At 37.2% G+C, this 19,502-nt stretch overlaps 1 protein-coding gene across 3 annotated transcripts in view; it reads right to left on the minus strand.

Moving 5' to 3' along the window:
- Positions 1–11,652: 11,652 nt before the first annotated feature.
- Positions 11,653–19,502, minus strand: part of NSRP1 (nuclear speckle splicing regulatory protein 1) — a 68,531-nt gene continuing 60,681 nt past the window's right edge. For all 3 annotated transcript variants that reach the window (XM_043585559.1, XM_043585560.1, XM_043585561.1), the window contains 4 exons: positions 17,401–17,529; positions 16,312–16,519; positions 15,249–15,357; positions 11,653–13,224 (listed from right to left, as the gene is read on the minus strand). In XM_043585559.1, the coding sequence (XP_043441494.1) occupies positions 12,171–13,224; positions 15,249–15,357; positions 16,312–16,519; positions 17,401–17,529 (1,500 nt within the window). In that variant the 3' untranslated portion in view covers positions 11,653–12,170. The remainder of the gene's footprint in view (positions 13,225–15,248; positions 15,358–16,311; positions 16,520–17,400; positions 17,530–19,502) is intronic.

Raw genomic sequence — 19,502 nt, forward strand, 5'->3', positions numbered from 1 at the left:
TTTTTGACTTTTTTTTCCCAGTATCAGAGATAAGTAAATGATCTTTATTAAAATTTGTCATGATTAGTTCCATGAATGGAGTATTTCAAATCTCTTAACTTTTTCTTTTCTTACTTTCCCTTCATTGCTTACCTTTCTCTAAATTTTAATGACAACAATATTTTAAGGTTTAGGTAACCACAGTAAAGGCAGAGCAAACCTGGTGATCTACCTAATTTCTCTGCTATTTTTGGGCTCTGGAAGTTTCTTTTTTTATTAAATTTTTAAAAATGTTTTATTTATTCTTGAGAGACAGAGTATGAGCAGGGGAGAGGCAGAGAGAGAGGGAGACAGAATCCAAAGCAGCCTCCAGGCTCCGAGCCATCAGCACAGAGCCCCGATGCAGGGGTCAGCCTCACAAACTGTGAGATCATGACCTGAGCCAAAGTTGGACACTTAACCGATTGAGCCACCCAGGTGCCCCGGGTCTGGAAGTTTCTAAATGAAGGTGAGGTTATTTCCTCTGCTAGAATGAAACAATACTCCTCTCAGTTGTTTTAGTGGGCATTTACCACAATGGAAAAGATAAACGTTTTAGGATGGAATCTTAAATATTGTCTCTCCTTTGGATTCATATAACTGGGATCTACTTAGTATTTCTAAATTAGGTGTTTCAAAACAACTCACCTTTTCAAGAGAAGACTTTAAAAAACAATAATTCACAATATATTTCAGTTGGAATTTCAGATGGTGTTTCTCTTACCTACACATCACAATATCCATGCCAAATTACTCTAACACCAGTGCAAGTTCGTCTTTAGTGTTTTGTTTTGTTTTGTTTTGTTTTGTTTTGTTTTGTTTCACGCCATCACAATAGATTGTCTTCACTGGCCAACTCCAATTTGGAAACTCTGTATTTGTTTGAATACCTCATCAGAAAAAAGTTTTAATGTCTGCTAAATCTTATCATTTATGGGAAAGAATAGATTATAGCAGTCCTTCAATTCTAAAATTGAAGACTCCAATTATAGTAATTTATTTCTAAGAGTTAGTAACCAGTGACAGCCCAAACAACAAATATTTGGGGAGGAAAAGTTATCTCACCTTTATGCTAAAATACCTAAAATACTATAAGCAAATAACAGCATTTCTGGGGTTTTTTTTTTTTCTTTTGTAAAAAAATGTCATTTTGGGAGTGCCTATCTGGGTCAATCAGTAGAGCATGAGACTCTTGATCTCAGGGTTGTGAGTTTGAGTCCCACGGTATGTGTAGAGATTACTTAAAAATAAAATCATTTTTTAAATGTTTTGTTTTGTTTTGTTTTGTTTTTTGAGAGAGAGAGAGAGACTGCACATTGGGGAGGGGCAGAAAGGAGGACAGAGAATCCAAAGCGGGCCCTGTGCTGCTGACAGCAGAGAGCCCGATGCGGTGGCTCAAACTCACGAACCATGAGATCATGACCTGAGCCAAAGCTGGACATCTAACTGACTGAGCCACCCAGATACCCCAAGAATAAAATCTTTAAAAGAAAAAAGTATTTGAAAAAGAAACATTATTCTTATTCAAACTCTAATCTACAGGTACACCTTATTTTAAGAAAAGCTGATATATGGAAAATGCATATTTTAAAAGATAAAATTAGGGACTTAAGAATTTAGTTATTTCTCCAATGTTATTTAAAATATGATTTGATTATTGCTTCTCGGCCTTTGGCTAAGATCAAGTGTAAATATGATTTAATTCACAAACAAAATTTCAGGATACTTTGTGTGTTGGACATATCAGCGAGGTGTTTCAAATTCTAGATTATGGTTGAGTTATATACAAATGGTATTTCTTCCCCCTCATCTTTACTTCACCTCCCACATTACCTACAGCAAAAATTAAGCAAATTTTGGAGCACCTGGGTGGCTCAGTCAGTTAAGTATGTGATTCTTGATTTCAGCTCAGGTCATGATCTCAGTTTGTGAGATCGAGCCCCACATTGGACTCTGCGCTGACAGCACAGAGGTTGCTTGGGATCCTCTCTCTCTGCCCCTTCCCTGCTCACTCACTGCCTTTCTCTCTCTCAAAGATAAATAAATAAATATTACAATTAAGTAAATTTCTTCCTCACTTCTGTCAACAGTGGTAATATGAAATTTCTCACTGTTCTTTTTTACATGAAACATAATTATTTTAAAACTTTAGTGGCAGAACTATTTTTTTTTAAGTTTTATTTAAGTAATCTCTATACCCAATGTAGGGCTCAAACTCACAACCCCGAGATCAAGTCACATGCTCTTCCAATTGAGCCAGCCAGGAACCCCAGAACTAAACTACATTTTATTTGTATAAAAGTAGTCTCCTCTTAAAGATTCATAGCATGCCCCTGTATTCATTTATGCAGTTTAGTTGTAAATGGTCCAAGTTAAATGTGAGAGGTCAGCAAATGCATTATGTTGTGAACTGTCAACTGTAATAACTTTTCACATTATGATATATAGATTTGTTTTGTCTCACAATAGAAACAAAACTTACAAACTTTTAAGGTTAAGATAAAAATCTTAATCTTAGGGTGCCTGCATGACTCAGTTAAGCATCTGACTTTGGTTCAGGTCATGGTCTTGAGGCTTGTGAGTTTGAGCCCCCATGTTGGGCTCTCTGCTATCAGCACAGAGTCTGATTTTGGATCTTCTGTCTCCCTCTCTCTCTGCCCCTCCCCGTGCTTTTGCTCTGTCTCTCAAAAATACACATAAAAAAAAAAAATCTTAATCTTGGGCATCTGGGTGGCTCAGCTGGTTGAGCATCTGACTTCAGCTCAGGTCTTGATCTTGTGGTTTGTAAGTTCGAGCCCACATTGGGCTCTGTGCTGACAGCTCAGAGCCTGGAGTCTGCTTCAGATTCTGTGTCTCCCTCTCTCTCTCTGCCCCTCCCTTGCTCTCTCTCACACACACACACACACACACACACACACACACACACACTCTCTCTCTCTCTCCCAAAAATAAACATGAAAAAAATTTTTTTTTAATCTCAGTCTTAACTGTACAAAACATTTATACAATTCCCAAACACTACTGCATGTCATTTGCAAATATTTAGTATCGAAACTACCTACAATTAGAAATACTAAATTTCGGTAAAGCTAAATTATGACAATTCTTTGTGTTTTGTGCAGAACTTTAGTTTATAATGTATTTTCACATCTATCATTTCACATGATCATCAGAGCTCTGGGTGGCAGCTGTTATTTCCCTAGTGTTGCAGATGAGGAGCCTGAGGCTCAAAGAATTAATTTGCCCAAGTTCACAGCTGACAAGTTCCAGGACAGAACGTGCACCTAGGCTTTCTGATTCCAGGCCAAAGGTTATTCACATGCTATTTTTAAAATCATCCATAGAAGCCTACATACATAGATCTAAATTCAAAAATGAAAATCATGAGGGATGTATTTTCAATAAATAAGGACATTCTCCTACATAACCACATTACAACCATCAAAATCAGGGAAGTGACATTGATACATTAGTGCCATTTAGTCTCAGGCCTCATTTAATGACATCCTTTTAGCAAAAGGATCCAGTCCAGAATCACAGTTTTCATTTAGTTTCATGCCTCTTTTGTTTCCTTCAGGCGGGAAGTTTCCCAGTCTTCCCTTGACTTTCATGACCTCAATACTTCTGAAGATTATAAGTCAGATATTTAGCAGAATGTCCCTCAGTTTGATGTTTGATGATGATTGATTTCTCATGATTAGATTCAGGCTAAGTATTTTTGGCAAATATCACAGGAATGGTGCTCATGCTTCTCTATCTTCACCTGATGCTCCTCTATCAGGTGAAACACAATTTGATCTGTCTCATATTAGTGATGTTAACATCAGTTACCCAAATAAGGTGGGGTCTACCAGATTTTCCACTGTAAAGTTTCTTTTCTTTTGTAATTAATATTTTGTAGCGAGTAACTCTGAGACTGTGCAAATATCCTCTTCCTCTTCTAACATTTATTCATTTATTTTTCATGGATTCTTATTTTGTTCAGTGGACTATAATCATTAATTTTGATGCTCAAATTATCCCACATTTAGCCAGTGAGAGTCCTGGAAAGCTGGCTCCTATCCTTATGACATGTGCCTATCATTTAGAACACTTCCTTACTTTCTGGAGTAAGATGTTCCAGGATCGTCTTGTACTTTTCCTGCCACAGCTTTTTCTCCAAGAAGCCCCTGGTTCCTTTTAGTGAAGAATGTATTTAGAAACCAAGATTTAGGGGGTAGGCATGATCACTACTAATGGCTTGTCACTGATCCCAAGTCCTCTCATTGGACAGAATGAAAGTATGTGTGTAAATGTGTGTATATCTGTGCACACACACATTTGCATCCATAATTATTTCTTGATCTGTACTGTGAAAACTATGAGTTCACACCCAGTATTTCCAACTCTAACCCAACACTGCAAAGTTCTCTCTAGTTTTCTCTGTATTTATAACCCCTTCTAGGACAATGAGAAGCAATGGCTCCCATTATCCTGAATATATTTACTTATTTGATCAGTATCCCTGAACATGAGCAATATTCTACTGCTGCTGCTCTCCTTATCCCATTCAAGTTCTGACACCTCATGATGGGATGTCCTCTGGACTAATGTCCTTCTCACCTTGCTCAGGCTGACAACGCTTATTGGGCAGTCACCACTGGCACCCACTCAGTGGATACCTTCCCTACCATAACTGGGCTCAACCTCTTGCAGGGGTCTCCTCTCTGCACAATTACCCCTCATCCTCATTTGGTCTGACACAAAGTGTAGGCCACTCCTACATAGTTCTTTTCTTCGCTGTGTTGGAGTGACCCCCAGCTCTGGGCCATGAGAGCTTTTACCTTTCAGAGTACCACTTAATGGATTGACTAGTTAGGGAAGGGATGATCAAAGGGGAGAGTATCAATTTGCATTAATAGTTAAAATTATAGCCTAAGAAAGCCATCATATTTTCTTAAGTGACAAAGTGAGGAAAGGGATTAGCAGTATAATGGGATGGTCAGGGCTTGGAAAAAGAAAGCATCTTCCACGGGAGACACTTCAGTGATAAAGTATATTTCTAAACTTTTTCCCAACCCACAACCTTTCCTGTTAATTATTCCTTATTTCTTCTTTTAGACTTTATCTTAACACAATGAACAAGAATCTAGTACATCTGGCAAAAGGCCTCAATTTGCTAGATGCATGAAAACATATCATATTTCATGTCATTCATCTGGCCTATTTTCCCTTCATCATAAGTATGACAGGTGTCATATATTTTGCCAAAAGCAAAAAACTTTCCTGCACTGGTGGAAAGAACCAGATAGGATTGAGGAGACAGGGCTCAAGTTCTTCTCAGCAACCACCAAACTAAGTAACCTTATATAAGTCACTCAACTTCACTGGCCCCAACTCCTCATGGGTTGTCATAACATAACTGATTATGAATATTTACTGTGTGCTTACTAATATCAGGCACAGCATTATATGCACTGTTTCAAATAATCTTTATATCAGTCTTAAGAAAGACACACTTTTATTATCCCCATTTTACAAATGAAGAGACTGAAGCTTAGAGAACTTAAACTTGTCCAAGGTTATGCAGCTAATAAATGGTAGACCCTAGACCTCCAAGTCTCAGCTCTTAAACATGATGCCTTAAAGACATTAAAAAAAAAAAAAAGTTTTCTTAAGTTTATTTATTTTGAGAGAGAGAGTACACAGGAAGGGCAGTGGTGGCGGCAGGGGGGGGGGGGGGGGGGGGCAGGGAAGAGTGCACACATGCTCCAGAAGGGCAGAGGGAGAGAGGGAGAGGGAATCCCAAGCAGTGCCCGAAGTAGGGCTCGAACTCACAGACTGAGATCATGACCTAAGCTGAAATCAAGAGTCAGATGCTCAAATGACTGAGCCACTCAGGTGCCCTGTGCCTTACAGACATTTTAAATTGCAGGGGTTATGTTAGATGTTAGGTCATTCCAGTTTTAAAATTCTGATTTTAAGAAATGCTTAAGGTATATGAAACAAAAACTTTGCATTATAGTAGGCACTAGGCATATAAAGTTGAGTTTAGATCTTTGTCCTCAGACAACTAACATCCTATCATCAGCACGTGAAGGAAACAAAGGTGTTGTTGAAGTGATGAGGGGTATTAAGAGAGGCTTTCTGGAGGCAATGCCACCTCAGGTTAGTTTTAAAAAGAAGTTATGGGGGCGCCTGGGTGGCTCGGTCGGTTAAGCGTTCGACTTCGGCTCAGGTCATGATCTCACGGTCCGTGAGTTCGAGCTTCGCGTCGGGCTCTGTGCTGACTGCTCAGAGCCTGGAGCCTGTTTCAGATTCTGTGTCTCCCTCTCTCTGCCCCTCCCCTGTTCATGGTGTCTCAAAAATAAATAAACGTTAAAAAAAAAATTTTTTTTTTAATTAAAAAAAAAAAGTTATGTAGTGGGGCTCCTGGGTGGCTCAGTCGGTTAAGCATCAGACTTCAGCTCAGGTCATGATCTCACAGTTCATGGTTTTGAGCCCTGCATCAGGCTGTGGTCGGAACCTGTAGCCTGCTTTGGATTCTGTATCTCCCTCTCTCTCTGCCCCTCCACTGCTTGTGCTCTGTCTCTCTCAAACATAAATGTTAAAAAAATTTTTTTAAATAAATAAAAATATGTAGAAATATAAGTAGCATTCTAGGCAAAGCAACAAGTCTGTGAGAAGGCATAGTTACCATGAAACAGTACTATGTATTTGGTATGATTGGAGTAAGAGTAAACAGGAGGAGGGAGAAGGAAAATGAAAACATCTTGAGTTATTTATGTATTGTTAAAAATTGAGAGAGGCGCCTGGGTGGCTCAGTTGGTTGAGCATCTGACTTTTGGCTCAGGTCATGATCTCACAGTTCGTGGGTTCAAGCCCCGCATCAGGCTCTGTGCTGACCTCTTGCTCAGAGCCTGGAGCCTGCTTTAGATTCTGTGTCTCCCTCTCTCTCTGCCCCTCCCCTGCTCACGCTTTGTCTCACTTTGTTTCTCAAAAGTAAATAAATATAAAAACAAATTTAAAAAAAAATTGAGAAAAAAATTGAGTTTGAGGAACAGCTATTCATCAATTCACAAAATTTAAGTATACTGTTTTGGAACTTACATATTTAAAAGAACATATCTAGTAAAAAATTTAATGAATCTCTTATTCATACTAGCCCGAATAATACATTATCAAATACTGCAGCCCTGTGCATAAGCCATTCGATTAAGCAACATCTATATAGACTCTTCCTGTAAAAATGACTAAGATTAACCAGGATGGCCAATAGTTCCTCTGATTCATATATTAGAAATTTTTTACAAAAGTGTTTACTGTGAGATGTATTATGCATACAGAATATATAAAACATATTTACAATTGAAAGAATAGAGCAAACAGCCAAGTAACAACCATCCACATCAAGAAATGAAATATTGCCAATATCTAGAAGCCCCATGTGTACCCCTCCTGTATCACAAATCTTGACTTTAACCATCATTTCCTTGTTTTTTCTTAGTTTTATTACCTACCCAAGTATCTCTATACAGTATCTTTTTTTTTTTTAATTTTTTAAAGTTTATTTTTTGACAGAAAGAGAGCAAGTGGGGGAGGGGCAGAAAGAAAGAGAGAGACAATCCTAAGCATACCGAGCTGTCAGTGCAGAACCTGATGCGGGTTCTGCAAGCTCACAAACTGTGAGATCGTGACCTGAGCTGAAACCAAGAGTTGGACACTAACTGAGCCACCTTGGCATGCCTTGCTTGTTTTGTTTTTAATTTTTTTAAATGTTTATTTTTGAAAGAGAGAGAGAAAGAACATGTGCATGCAAGCTGGGGAGGGACAGAGAGACAGAGGGACACAGAGGATCCGAAGCAGGCTCCACACTGTCAGCAGAGCCTGAAATGGTGCTCAAACTCACAAACTGTGAGATTATGACCTCAGCTGAAGTCTAAGACTTAACCAACTGAGCCACCCAGGAGCCGCTATTTTGTTTTTTTTTTTTAAACTATGATAATTACTTTTTGTTACTTACAATACTCTGAAATTCATCGTAATTGTATATATTCACACTATATTCATCCTATAGCTCTAGTGTTTTCACTGTATTGTGTATATATACATACCAGATTCACTTACTACTGATAGACATTTGAGGCTGTTTCCAGCTTGATGAAAAACACTATTATGAAAATTCCTGGTTCATCTGTGGAAGAACACAAGTTATAGATAAGGTGCAGCATCAATATTCCTAGGTAAAACTAAATTGTTGTACCAGTCATCTGCCACTGGTAGCATACATGACTTACCTTGGCTCCACATCCTCACCAACACTTGGTAGTGTGTCTAAACATTTTTGCCATTCCTGGTGGATGTTCAATGGTATTCATTATGGTTTTACTTTGAACAAAGTTTTCATTCACTGATGAGTCCTATTTGATGCCCAGATGGGAAACAATAAATCTTCATCTCCATATTATACTACATATAAAAATTTCATTCCAGATGCATGGTAAATCTAATTGTGAAAAGTAAACAATAATGCTTCTAGAAGAGTGTTGTCCAGAACTTTCTGCAACAGAAGTGTTCTATAAATCTGCACTTTCCTATATGGTAGCTGCTAGATACGTGGCTGTTGAGCACTTCAAATGTCTAGTGCAAGTGAGGAAGTGAACTTTAAATTTTATTTAACTTTTGATTGTTTAACTTTATAACAATGCAAGACCTCTGTTCATTAAAAGATACCATTATGAGTGAGAGGGAAAAGGCAAGCCATTGAGGAAGAGAGGTTGCTTACAAAGACAAAAGACAACTCCTACCCAGAATATATAAAGAATCATTTAGGTCATGAAAACAAGGCAGAGACTATCCCCCACCCCCCATCCCCAGCCCCTCTAAGATAGGCAAAAGAAACATATTCTTCAAAAGGGAAATATTCTAATGCTAGTAACTATATGACAGCCTGTAGGGAACCACGAAACCATGAGAGATCATCATACCCAACAGAATGACTAAACTCAAAAGACAAAACAGAAACAATTACCAAGCTTAAGCAAGAAGATGGAGCAACTGGAACCCTCACAAATTGCTAGAGTAGTTTTGGATAACTGACTGACAGTATCTATTAAAGCTGAACACATGTATAACCTATGGATCAGCAATTCCATCCCTAGGAATATCCCCTCCACCCCCACCAAAACATATATGCACACACTAGAAGACAAGTACCAGAATGCTCATGGAAGTATTATTTGTAATAATCCCATTCAGGAAATAATGTTTATTCATTTAATAGAATGAATAAATACTATAAAATCTAGAAAACAAAAAACCCAATTTGTGGAGTTGAAAGTCAAAGGGGGAAGGGGTAGTAAGGAGGTCAGGAAGGGGTGTGAAGAGAACTTCTTGTGGGTCAGGTAATGTTTTCACACTGGATGTGTTCACTCTGGGTAAATCCACTAAACTACATACTCAAGATATATGCACTATTTAAAAATGCTTATTATGCTATAATTTTTTAAAGTTTATTAAAAATATCCCAGTAACTTCTGGCATAGACATCATAGGTAGAACCTTCTATCAAATAGGGCTTTTCTGACTATAGTGGCAGAAATCCAATTGAAACTGTCTTAAGTAAAAGACAGGAAAAGTATTGGTTTAAATATCTAAAAAATATATGCCCAGGAGAGCCAGAGAGACAAAAGCAATCATCAGGTGTTTGTCCCTCTCTCCCCTCATTTCTGCTCTTTGTGTGAGCTTTATTCTGTCGAGCACTGAGGCAGTCATTTTCCCATGCAACTCTGGACTTACCTCATCTTTGAAGTCAGCAATGGTAGCGGAAAACTTTTATCTCTTTAAGTCTGACAGTGTCAGAATTGACCTAGGTTAAGTCGCAAACCTTTCCTGGAGCCTATTCAACCCCATTTGAACCAATGGACTAAGTAGTGAAGGGGTACTTTTCCTGAAAGAAAACCAAGGCACTGGTCCTAGAAAAGGGTAAAATGAATGCAAGAGAGGCAAAAACATCTATATATTTGGAGGAGATAGAAAAGAAAAAAAAACCACCTTAATTTGTAGTTTGTTCCTGAGTTATGTCGAAACTTTGTTAATAAAGGTACTATATTGTTTTTCCTATCCAAAGCATCCAAGCTGCTTTGTGAAAATTTCTGAACTACTGGGGGAGGGAAATCAAATTTCTTATCAAATCTGACTCCAGTCTCTCCCTCCTTGACTGTATCTTGCATACTATGGTCAAATAAATCTTTGCACTATATGGCACTAGTAACTCCAGCAAAGAAACCACATTCCCAACTGAAGGGGAAGATTTTTAGCCTACCACTCATGGTCTTCCATCATCTCACCTGAACTTTTTCAGTTACATTACACGACTCCCTCTGTGTACATGTAGCCAGTGCTCTTAAGTGTTTGTCACTGTCACTGATCTATGTTAAAGTATTAGGATGCAACTGACATTTAATGTGTCCATCAAGAGACAATGGCATTAGATTTCTTACTTTCCGTTTCTGGCTTTAAAGGTATAATAAAAATTACTTATGAATGCTAAATTTGATCCTAAATATATAATGTCTTTTCTAAAAGTCAATATTATTAAGTTTATTTTTATTTAATTAGAGAGAGAGATAGAGAGCAAGCTGGGGAAAGGCAGAGAGAGAGGGAGACAGAATCTCAAGCAGGCTCCATGCTGCCAGCACAGAGCCTGATGCGGGCCTCAAACTCACGAACTGTGAGATCATGACCCAAGCCGAAGTCGAGTCAGATGCTTTTTTTAAAAATTTTTTTAAATGTTTATTTATTTTTGAGAGAGAGACAGAGAGACAGACAGACAGATCATGATCAGGGGAGGGGCAGAGAGAGAGGGAGATACAGAATCTGAAGCAGGCTCCAGGCTCTGAGCTGTCTGCACATGGCCTGACGCGAGGCTTGAACCCACGAACTGTGATCATGACCTGAGCCGAAGTTAGATGCTTAACCAAATGAGCCATCCAGGCAGGCACCCCAGAGTTCCAGACGCTTAACTGGCTGAGCCACCCAGGCGCCCCTAAAAGTCAATATTATTAAACTAAGTTTATCCTTCTGAAAATAAGACAACGTAACTTCATGATGAAGTATGAGAGATATAAACTACTTTCTGTTAGAACTACTTTCTCCATGTCATTCACTTTTTACCCATGAATGAATTATTTAATTTCAAATGCTGTTTCTTTATTGGAGTATATAAAAGAAGTCAGAGTCATACATAGGCTACCTGGATCTTTAACCTCATTTAGGCTAAATGTCTCCATCTTTTCACCTCAGCTAAAACTGACTGAAATAACCAATTTACTACCTTGCTAAGGTTTCAGAATTAAAGTGATTTTTAAATAAGAAAACAAAGAGGTGGGGCACTTGGGTGGCTAAGTCAGTGAAGTGTACAACTTTGGCTCAGGTCATGGGTTTGTGGGTTTGAGTCCCATGGCTGGCTCTGTGCTGACCACTCAGAGCCTGGAGGCTGCTTCAGATTCTGTGTCTCCTTCTCTCTCTGCTCCTCCCCAGCTCACACTCTGTCTCTGTCTCTCTCCAAAAAAATAAATAAATAAACATAAAAAAAAAATTTTAAAAAAAGGAATCGTGGCATAAATGACATTACTTTTAAAATATGAGACTGAATTAAATGTACAAACGTATCACTATTTTTATTTGCATTTAAGCCAAATATTCTGTGAGCTAGAAAGTCAGACAATGTATGATCTATATTTTATATATTAACATAAATATCAAAACAAAGTATAGCAATATTCTGTTACTCAAATCCACAAATCCACATATTTTTTATCTAGAATACACTATTTATAAAACTAACACCTCCTGCAACAAAGCCAACATTATTAGGAGAGTTGTTTGAGGAGTTATTTTTTAATGGTTAGAGTGCAGACAATTTTCCTCATTAAGAACCTGTACAGGGATTTACCACCAACCAAGAATGTGGTAATGATAATAAAATACGTATCAATTCAAACATTCAAGACAAAAGGACTTATTTTTACTTAAGCCAATAATGAATTTTGAAAATATATTAAAAAATACCCTCCCAACCACTGTTAACACACTCGTTTATGCTTTCACACAGCATGTTTCAGGAGTTTTCATTTTCTATGCCTCCACAGGTCTTTCTACTGGGGCAGTTATCAATCATCTTCTTTCTCAATATATGTCTTTGCATTAACCCGTGCCATCTGCCTGGCCAGGTACCTATCTCTAGCCGACATTACAGTTTCTTCATTATTTCGCTTTGCAAACTTGTTCCCCACTTCATGTGGTCCCTCTTGTTCTTTGCCCATCTCTTGGTATTCCTCTGTGAGTCTATGTTTTGCTCCTACTGATGTTTCAGAACTGGAGGGTTTCTCTGGGTTTCTTTCTTTGTCCATGTTTCTCATTTTATTGGATTTTTCCTGGTCAAGAAACCTATCCTTTGCCCTAGAATTTGGGCTGCTTTCTTTTTTCTCTCGGTTTCTTTCTGAAGACTGAATACTTATTTCTCGTTGTTCTCTATGTCTGTACTTATCACTGTTTTCATATCTTTCTTTCCTTGGTTTCACATGCTCTTCTTTGCTTTTCTCTTCCTTCTCTCCTCCTTTCTCACTGTATCGATCATGATTATTTCGTTGTCTCTCTCTTTCTTGTTCTCTTGGGGAATATTTCTCCCTGTCTTTCTCCCTTTTCCAATCTCTGTCATTTCTTTCTCTTTGGTCTCTTCCCCTCAGTTTATCTTCTTGTTCATGCCTCTTCCAGTGGGAATCTCTATGGCTGGCTTCTCGGTGCCTGTGGGAATCCTTCTTTTCTTTTCGGTAATCACGGTCATTGTAATAGTTCTCATGATCCCTGGATTGTCTCTCTTGGTGCTGATCTTCCCTTTTCTCATGAACTCTTGACTTGGACCTTTTTGTGTGGCATTTGGTACCATGCTCTCTTTCTTCACTAGAAGACCGTGAGTGGATTTGATTCCTCTGATGTTTAGAGTCACTCTTGGAGGTCTCTGTGACCCTCTCCCTTCTTGCGTTTGCTTTTTTATTTTCTTCCATTTCATCATCCTCACTGCTATTAGCATCAAAGTCGCTATCTGCATCTGGGTTTTCCTCTACTTGCACAACAGTTTGGAGAATGCATTTCTCATGTGGTATTCTGTTCTCTGAACTTACTTCATCAGAATAACCCCTTGATTTCTCTTCCTTTATTCCAGACCTTAAAAAAAGTAACATTTAAAAAATGCCACATTATCAATTGTAGTAAGCACGTGAAATGTTCATATAATTTTTCTCAATACTTAAATTTAACTACTAAATGTGAAAAAGGTGCTATTTACCTTATGAATATTGTAAGCTAGTATTTTCTAACCATTCAGGATATTTTCAGAAAAAGGTAGAAGTGAAATAGAGAAAATTAGATTGCTGTATTGGACCACTAGAACCTTCAGACAGGAGTCTGTACAAGGTTTTTGTTTTTGTTAAGCATGCCAATAATTGGGAAAAGTAAGATATATTCTGTATCTAAGCACTATTTTCATAATATGAAGTTCAAGTTACAGCTCTTTGTTGGATTTTTCTCTTTTTAAAAAATTTAATAATAGTCCTGGGAATAGATGAAGATAATTTTTTTTATAGCAAAATGCTGGCAAAATCTAATTCTTAAGTATCACTAAATAATTTGTCTTATGATTAAAAAGGCATGAGCACCTCTCCCTTGGCACCTATAGCAACAAAATGGGAATATATGAATCTGCTTGATTACAACCAATAACACTAAAAATTGTTCATATCACCTACATTTTCCCAGCTGATAAATGTGGTTAATTTATCTACATTACTCACACATTCATTCTTACTAATCACTTAATAATTATACTAATAGAACAACAGTGGTTCTTTGGGAATTGGCAGCAGAACTATCTTCTAAAGGATTAACAGGAATTCTATCATTAGACTCTGAGAAAAGTACAATATTAAATGACATTATGGAGTTTCATGGCTGGCCTCACAACTGTTCCAGATGAAACTCTAACAGAAATTCTAATTCTCCATTCAAAATCTCTCTTCAAATATACTTTCTTAGACTCATAATTTTCATCAATTTTGTAATCAAACCTAGCAGTTGGCAGCAAAGGAGGTAGGGGTGGAAGTATAAATCTAATTCCTTCTCTTCACCTTTACTTCCATTCTCCTGCCTCTCTCCTTTTCCCAGCAACACAGACACAGATCCTCTAATCTGAATGTCTCTGTTCCAAAAACCATTTACTCAGATACAAGCTTAGGACAAATTCTCTCTTTTACCTTCAGCTATATACTTATGAGAGTCATTTAACCATTCCTACAGTACTTTATAATTTTATTTTAAAAACCCTCCAATACTTTCTTTTTATACCGGTGCTAATGGAAATATGTACAGAAATAGTAATGTCCATATTTGTGCCATCTGTGGTAGCCACTAGCCATATGTGGCAACTGTATTTGAGATGTGGCTATTATAACCAAAATTTTATATTTTATTTATAATACATATATTTTTAATGTTTTATTTCTTTTTTAAGAGTGAGAGTGCAAGCGGGGGAGGGCCAAAGAGGACAGAGGATCTGAAGCAGGCTCCACGCTGAAAGCTGATAGCAGTGAGCCACATGTAAGGCTCAAACTCATGAATGCGAGACAAAGTCAGACACTTAACTGACTGAGCCACCAAGGCACCCCTAGATTTTATTTAAATAGCCACATGTGACTACTAGCTACATATTAGAGAGTGCATTTCTAGCCCTAAATATGTGAATCTTACATTTTCTGGAGGCCATGTCCTATTTATGAAAATAAACTATTTTTTTTTTTAATTTTTTTTTTCAACGTTTATTTATTTTTGGGACAGAGAGAGACAGAGCATGAACGGGGGAAGGGCAGAGAGAGAGGGAGACACAGAATCGGAAACAGGCTCCAGGCTCTGAGCCATCAGCCCAGAGCCCGACGCAGGGCTCGAACTCACGGACCGCAAGATCGTGACCTGGCTGAAGTCGGACGCTTAACCGACTGTGCCACCCAGGCGCCCCTAAATCTGTAAGTTTTTAATTAAGAAAGTGTAAATCCTTTGCAATTCTATCAGGTCAGGTTTGGCTGACAACACAACATGCAATGCTGCAATCTTCTATCTTTCAGAGGGTTAAAATAATCCTACAACCACAGATCATGAACAGAATTTTTCTTCTAAATATTCCATATTCCATGTCTCACCTGGCTTCACGAAAGCTGCATGTAGGTACTTCCTCTTCACCAACTGCTTGATTTAATAGGTGTCTATAAAATCCACTGAGATCTTTCTGCTTGGTTACATCCAAACGGGCTGAGAGGGAAAGCAAACGTGAGAGGAATATATTCAACAAGGCACAACACAGTTCTGTTTTACAGGTGTAGAGTATGTAACATACAGTATATAAACTGTAGATCCAGAGTTGGCAAACTATAGCCTGCAGACCAAATGTGGCCTACTGTTTTCGTAAATATATTTTTATTGGAATGTAGCCTTGTTCATTTGTTTATTGTTTAAGGCTGCTTTGCATTAAAAGGCAGAACTGAGGAGCTCCAACAGAGATCATATAGTACACAAAACCTAAAATATTTACTTATCTGGTCCTTCATAGAAAATCTGCCAACTGATACTCTAGATGAACACTTAATACATCCTTAGAACATTAGACTTGATTTTCTTCTATTTAAAGTTGATGAGCATTTGTCAATTAAGCTATTTATATGTATACATTTTACTTAGACCTTGAGAAATGACCATGAGTAGAAAGTACTGAAGTAAAGCACTAAGACATTCTTTGGCTCCTGCACATCTTTTTCTTTTTTGAATTAATGTTATGCTTTTTCTAAATGCCCACCCAGTTACTGTTCCTTGAGTGGTGTTACTCTAGTTTTCTAAAGCCAGAAAATATAACTAGGATTTAAATCTCAGTTTACATTGCTTCTGACCAAGATTATGGTGTTATGATTTGTAATAAAAGTTCTTACATTTAGAATTTTTCTATGGCGATGACTCATAATGGTCATAGTTTTAAACAACAAAATGAGATATATGAAAAGTCCAGTAGAAATAAGTTACTGAGAGTACAACTGTGTTTTTACTCATAATCTCTTCAACGTTTTATAATACTACAAAACATCACATCTTATACCTTAAATCTATATACGTAAATTAGGACCACCACATTATAACCTGTTCACGGACAGAGCAAATGGCTAAACCAATTTGCTGCTTCGGTTTCCTTCTACCCTTCTCCCTCTTCTATTTCACCTTCAAGTGCAGCAGCCCTTTTTTCTCTTTCTTCCTCTTCAGCTCTCTCTTGCAGTTTTTTCTTATAAGCAGATGTCACAAATGCCTCTTTATCATCAAACTCTCCCTTCTCCATCTCTCGTTCTCTCTGTATTTTCTTTTCCATTCTCTTTTCCTGTTCCTTTTTTCTGATTTCAACTGCTTTTAGTAAGTTGTGAATATACTTGGGCTAGGAGGAAAAATAAGATTATTTAGGGAAGAATCAAAAATAAAAATTAAGAATATTGTTTTTATCATGAATTTATTAAGATAAAAATGGCTAGTCCAAATAGGTGGGACTGTCATCCTCTCAAAATTCAATATAAATTTACTAGCAAGAGTGAAACTAAAATTCTTTACAATGAAAATTTAAGTGTAAAATAAATTATTCAAACTGCTATTTTCCTTTTTTTTAATTTCAAATTAATTTTTCCACTGTGTTTTCACCCTTTTCACAGGTATGGTCTCAATACTTCAAGTAAGTAATTCAGAAGGTTCCTACTACTTTTTCCATTAGGTGAAATATGCTTATTTAAAAGAATAGCTTTAATTTTATACTACCACCCTACCTGCACGTACTATAAGATGTAAAGATATCTGTTTGTGCTTATGAAAGACAAAAAGTGATAGAAAATGTGAACGTATTTTCAAGCTCCCACTCTCAAGTATTTTTTTCAAACTAAAAATATGATCACATGTGCAAATGATTCTGTTACCAGCTAGAATGCAATAAAAAAATGAGTGAATGATAAAACACAAAAATATGAACAGGAACAGGAGTTACTAGTACAGAGACTTTCTAAGAAAAAAATTTCCAAAATGTGTGAAGGTTTTAAAGCAAAAAACACAACTTGTTGTTTTTATTGTTAGATAATTTACTCACTCCTGTTAGGATACTTTTAGTAGGGTTTCCTGGGTTCTAAATCAAACCTATATTATCTGCAACTAGGGGCTCTTCTTCACATTTCAAATACCTAAAAGCTTTTTCTCAGATCATCCTCATGTTAAAATAAGATTGAGATATAAAATACAAGTCAAGGTCAAAGAAATTTATACTTTTCAGCTACAAACCTTTCGGTCTTTTCCCAAAAGCAATTTGGGATTATTTTCCTCCCTTTTTTTCTGCATTTCATCATAAATACTGTCATATTCATATACAGTGGAATCTTCTGCAAGGGCCTTCTGGATTTCTAGTTTGGTCTAAAACAAACAAACACATTTAAAAAATGAGCCAGTTAACACATACCAAAGAAAGTCTTAAGTAATTTTTCTCAGAGAGGATCATGAATCATATATAGATCATAAAAATTCTATCAATCACATTTTAGACTGAAGATATAAACATCAGTCTGAAGCCAGACTGCTTGGGTTTGAATCCCAGGCTCTATACTTAGCTACTCTGGGAAAGTATGTGTAATCTTTTTGTGCCTCAGTTTTCATCAAAAAAATTGAGGATAATAATTGTATCTACCTTCCAAGTTGTTGTATTATCTATTTTATATAATTCATTCATATAGTATTTTTAAAAACAAACAACAAACAAAACCTCAAACCAAGAGGTTTTGGCTTGACAACAGATACCTATCAAATATTGCATTTAATGATAACATTTAATAGCCTTTTCAATGAAATAGGGAGTAAAATAATGTTGCTGTCATCAGTTCTGTGCACCTGAGGTTCAGATAAAAGAACAGAAAGAAAAAGAAAAAAATGTTGTCGAGCTATTAAAAATACGCCATTTCTGGTGGCTCAGGTCACGATCTCACAGTTTGAGTTTAAGCCCCATGTCAGGCTCTGTAATGACAGTGCAGAGCCTAGTTGGGATTCTCTCTCTCTCTCAGTCCTTCCCTGCTTGAGCACGTGCTCTCTCTCAAAATAAATAAACATTTAAAAATAAATAAATAAATAAATAAAATATCCCATTTCTAAGAGCATTTTACCTTAGATTTAGTAAATATAATTAAGTTAGTATTCTTTACAATAAAAGTTAGTTTTGTATTAAAGCAGAACACAAGAGCTCTTTCTCACAAATAGACATTAAAAAAAATTAAAAAAAAAAAAAGAAAAAAGTGGTTCTGGACAGCTAGGGATAAAAATGAAAGTAGATTTGAGATTTATGCTTTAAGTAAGAAAAGATAACACAAAAATGTCAAAAGAACACAAGGGGCACCAGACTCAGTTGGTTAAGCATCTGTCTTTTGATGTTGGCTCAGGTCATGATCTCACGGTTCATGGGATAGAGCCCTGCAATAGGCTCTGTGCCAACAGTGCTGAGCCTGCTTGGGATTCTCTTTCTCCCTCTCTCTCTGCCCCTACACTGCTTACACACTCTCTCTTTCAAAATAAATAAATGAACGTGAAAAAAAAAATTTTTTTAATCTTAATTTATTTTTGAAGGAGAGAGACAGACCATGAGCAGGGGAGGAGCAGAGAGAGAAGGAGACACAGAATCTGAAGCAGGCTCCAGGCTGAGCTGTCAGCACAGAGCCAGATGCAGGGCTCGAACCCATGAACCGTGAGATCATGACCTAAGCCAAAGTCGGATGCTTAACCGACTGAGCCACCGAGGTGCCCCCCTCAAAATTTTAAAGAACACCAGAACACTAGATGCCTACATTATGTTGGAGAAGTCATCAGATTCTCTGGAACTAATTCTCTCATTGATATGGTGAAGAAGTTGAACTCTAAAATTCTAACTCAAAGCACCTCAGCATTTATGTTTAAAAAACAATCAGTTTTTTATGTGTGCATTAAACCATTTTGAGGATGCGGAGTTAAATTTCCACTATGAAACTAAGATATTGCCTTAATATTACTAAATACATAATTCTGTGCCCATTCCCCAGGGTGGCAGTAAACATAGTGGCTAAAAGCACGGGCTCTGCAATTTTAATGCCTGGGTTTGAACTAACTATGAGACCTCATAAAAGTCACATATATCTTTTTGCCTTCATGTCCATCAACTACAAAATGGAGATTATAAGAACATTTATCTCATGGGATTATTTAAAGAATTATTTAAAGAATTATTTAAAGAATTAAAGAGAATTCTCAAGAAGTGGTTGCCATGGGGCGCCTGGGTGGCGCAGTCGGTTAAGCGTCCGACTTCAGCCAGGTCACGATCTCGCGGTCCGTGAGTTCGAGCCCCGCGTCGGGCTCTGGGCCGATGGCTC

This window comes from Prionailurus bengalensis, chromosome E1 (assembly GCF_016509475.1).
Source record: "Prionailurus bengalensis isolate Pbe53 chromosome E1, Fcat_Pben_1.1_paternal_pri, whole genome shotgun sequence".
Classification (NCBI taxonomy): domain Eukaryota; kingdom Metazoa; phylum Chordata; class Mammalia; order Carnivora; family Felidae; genus Prionailurus; species Prionailurus bengalensis.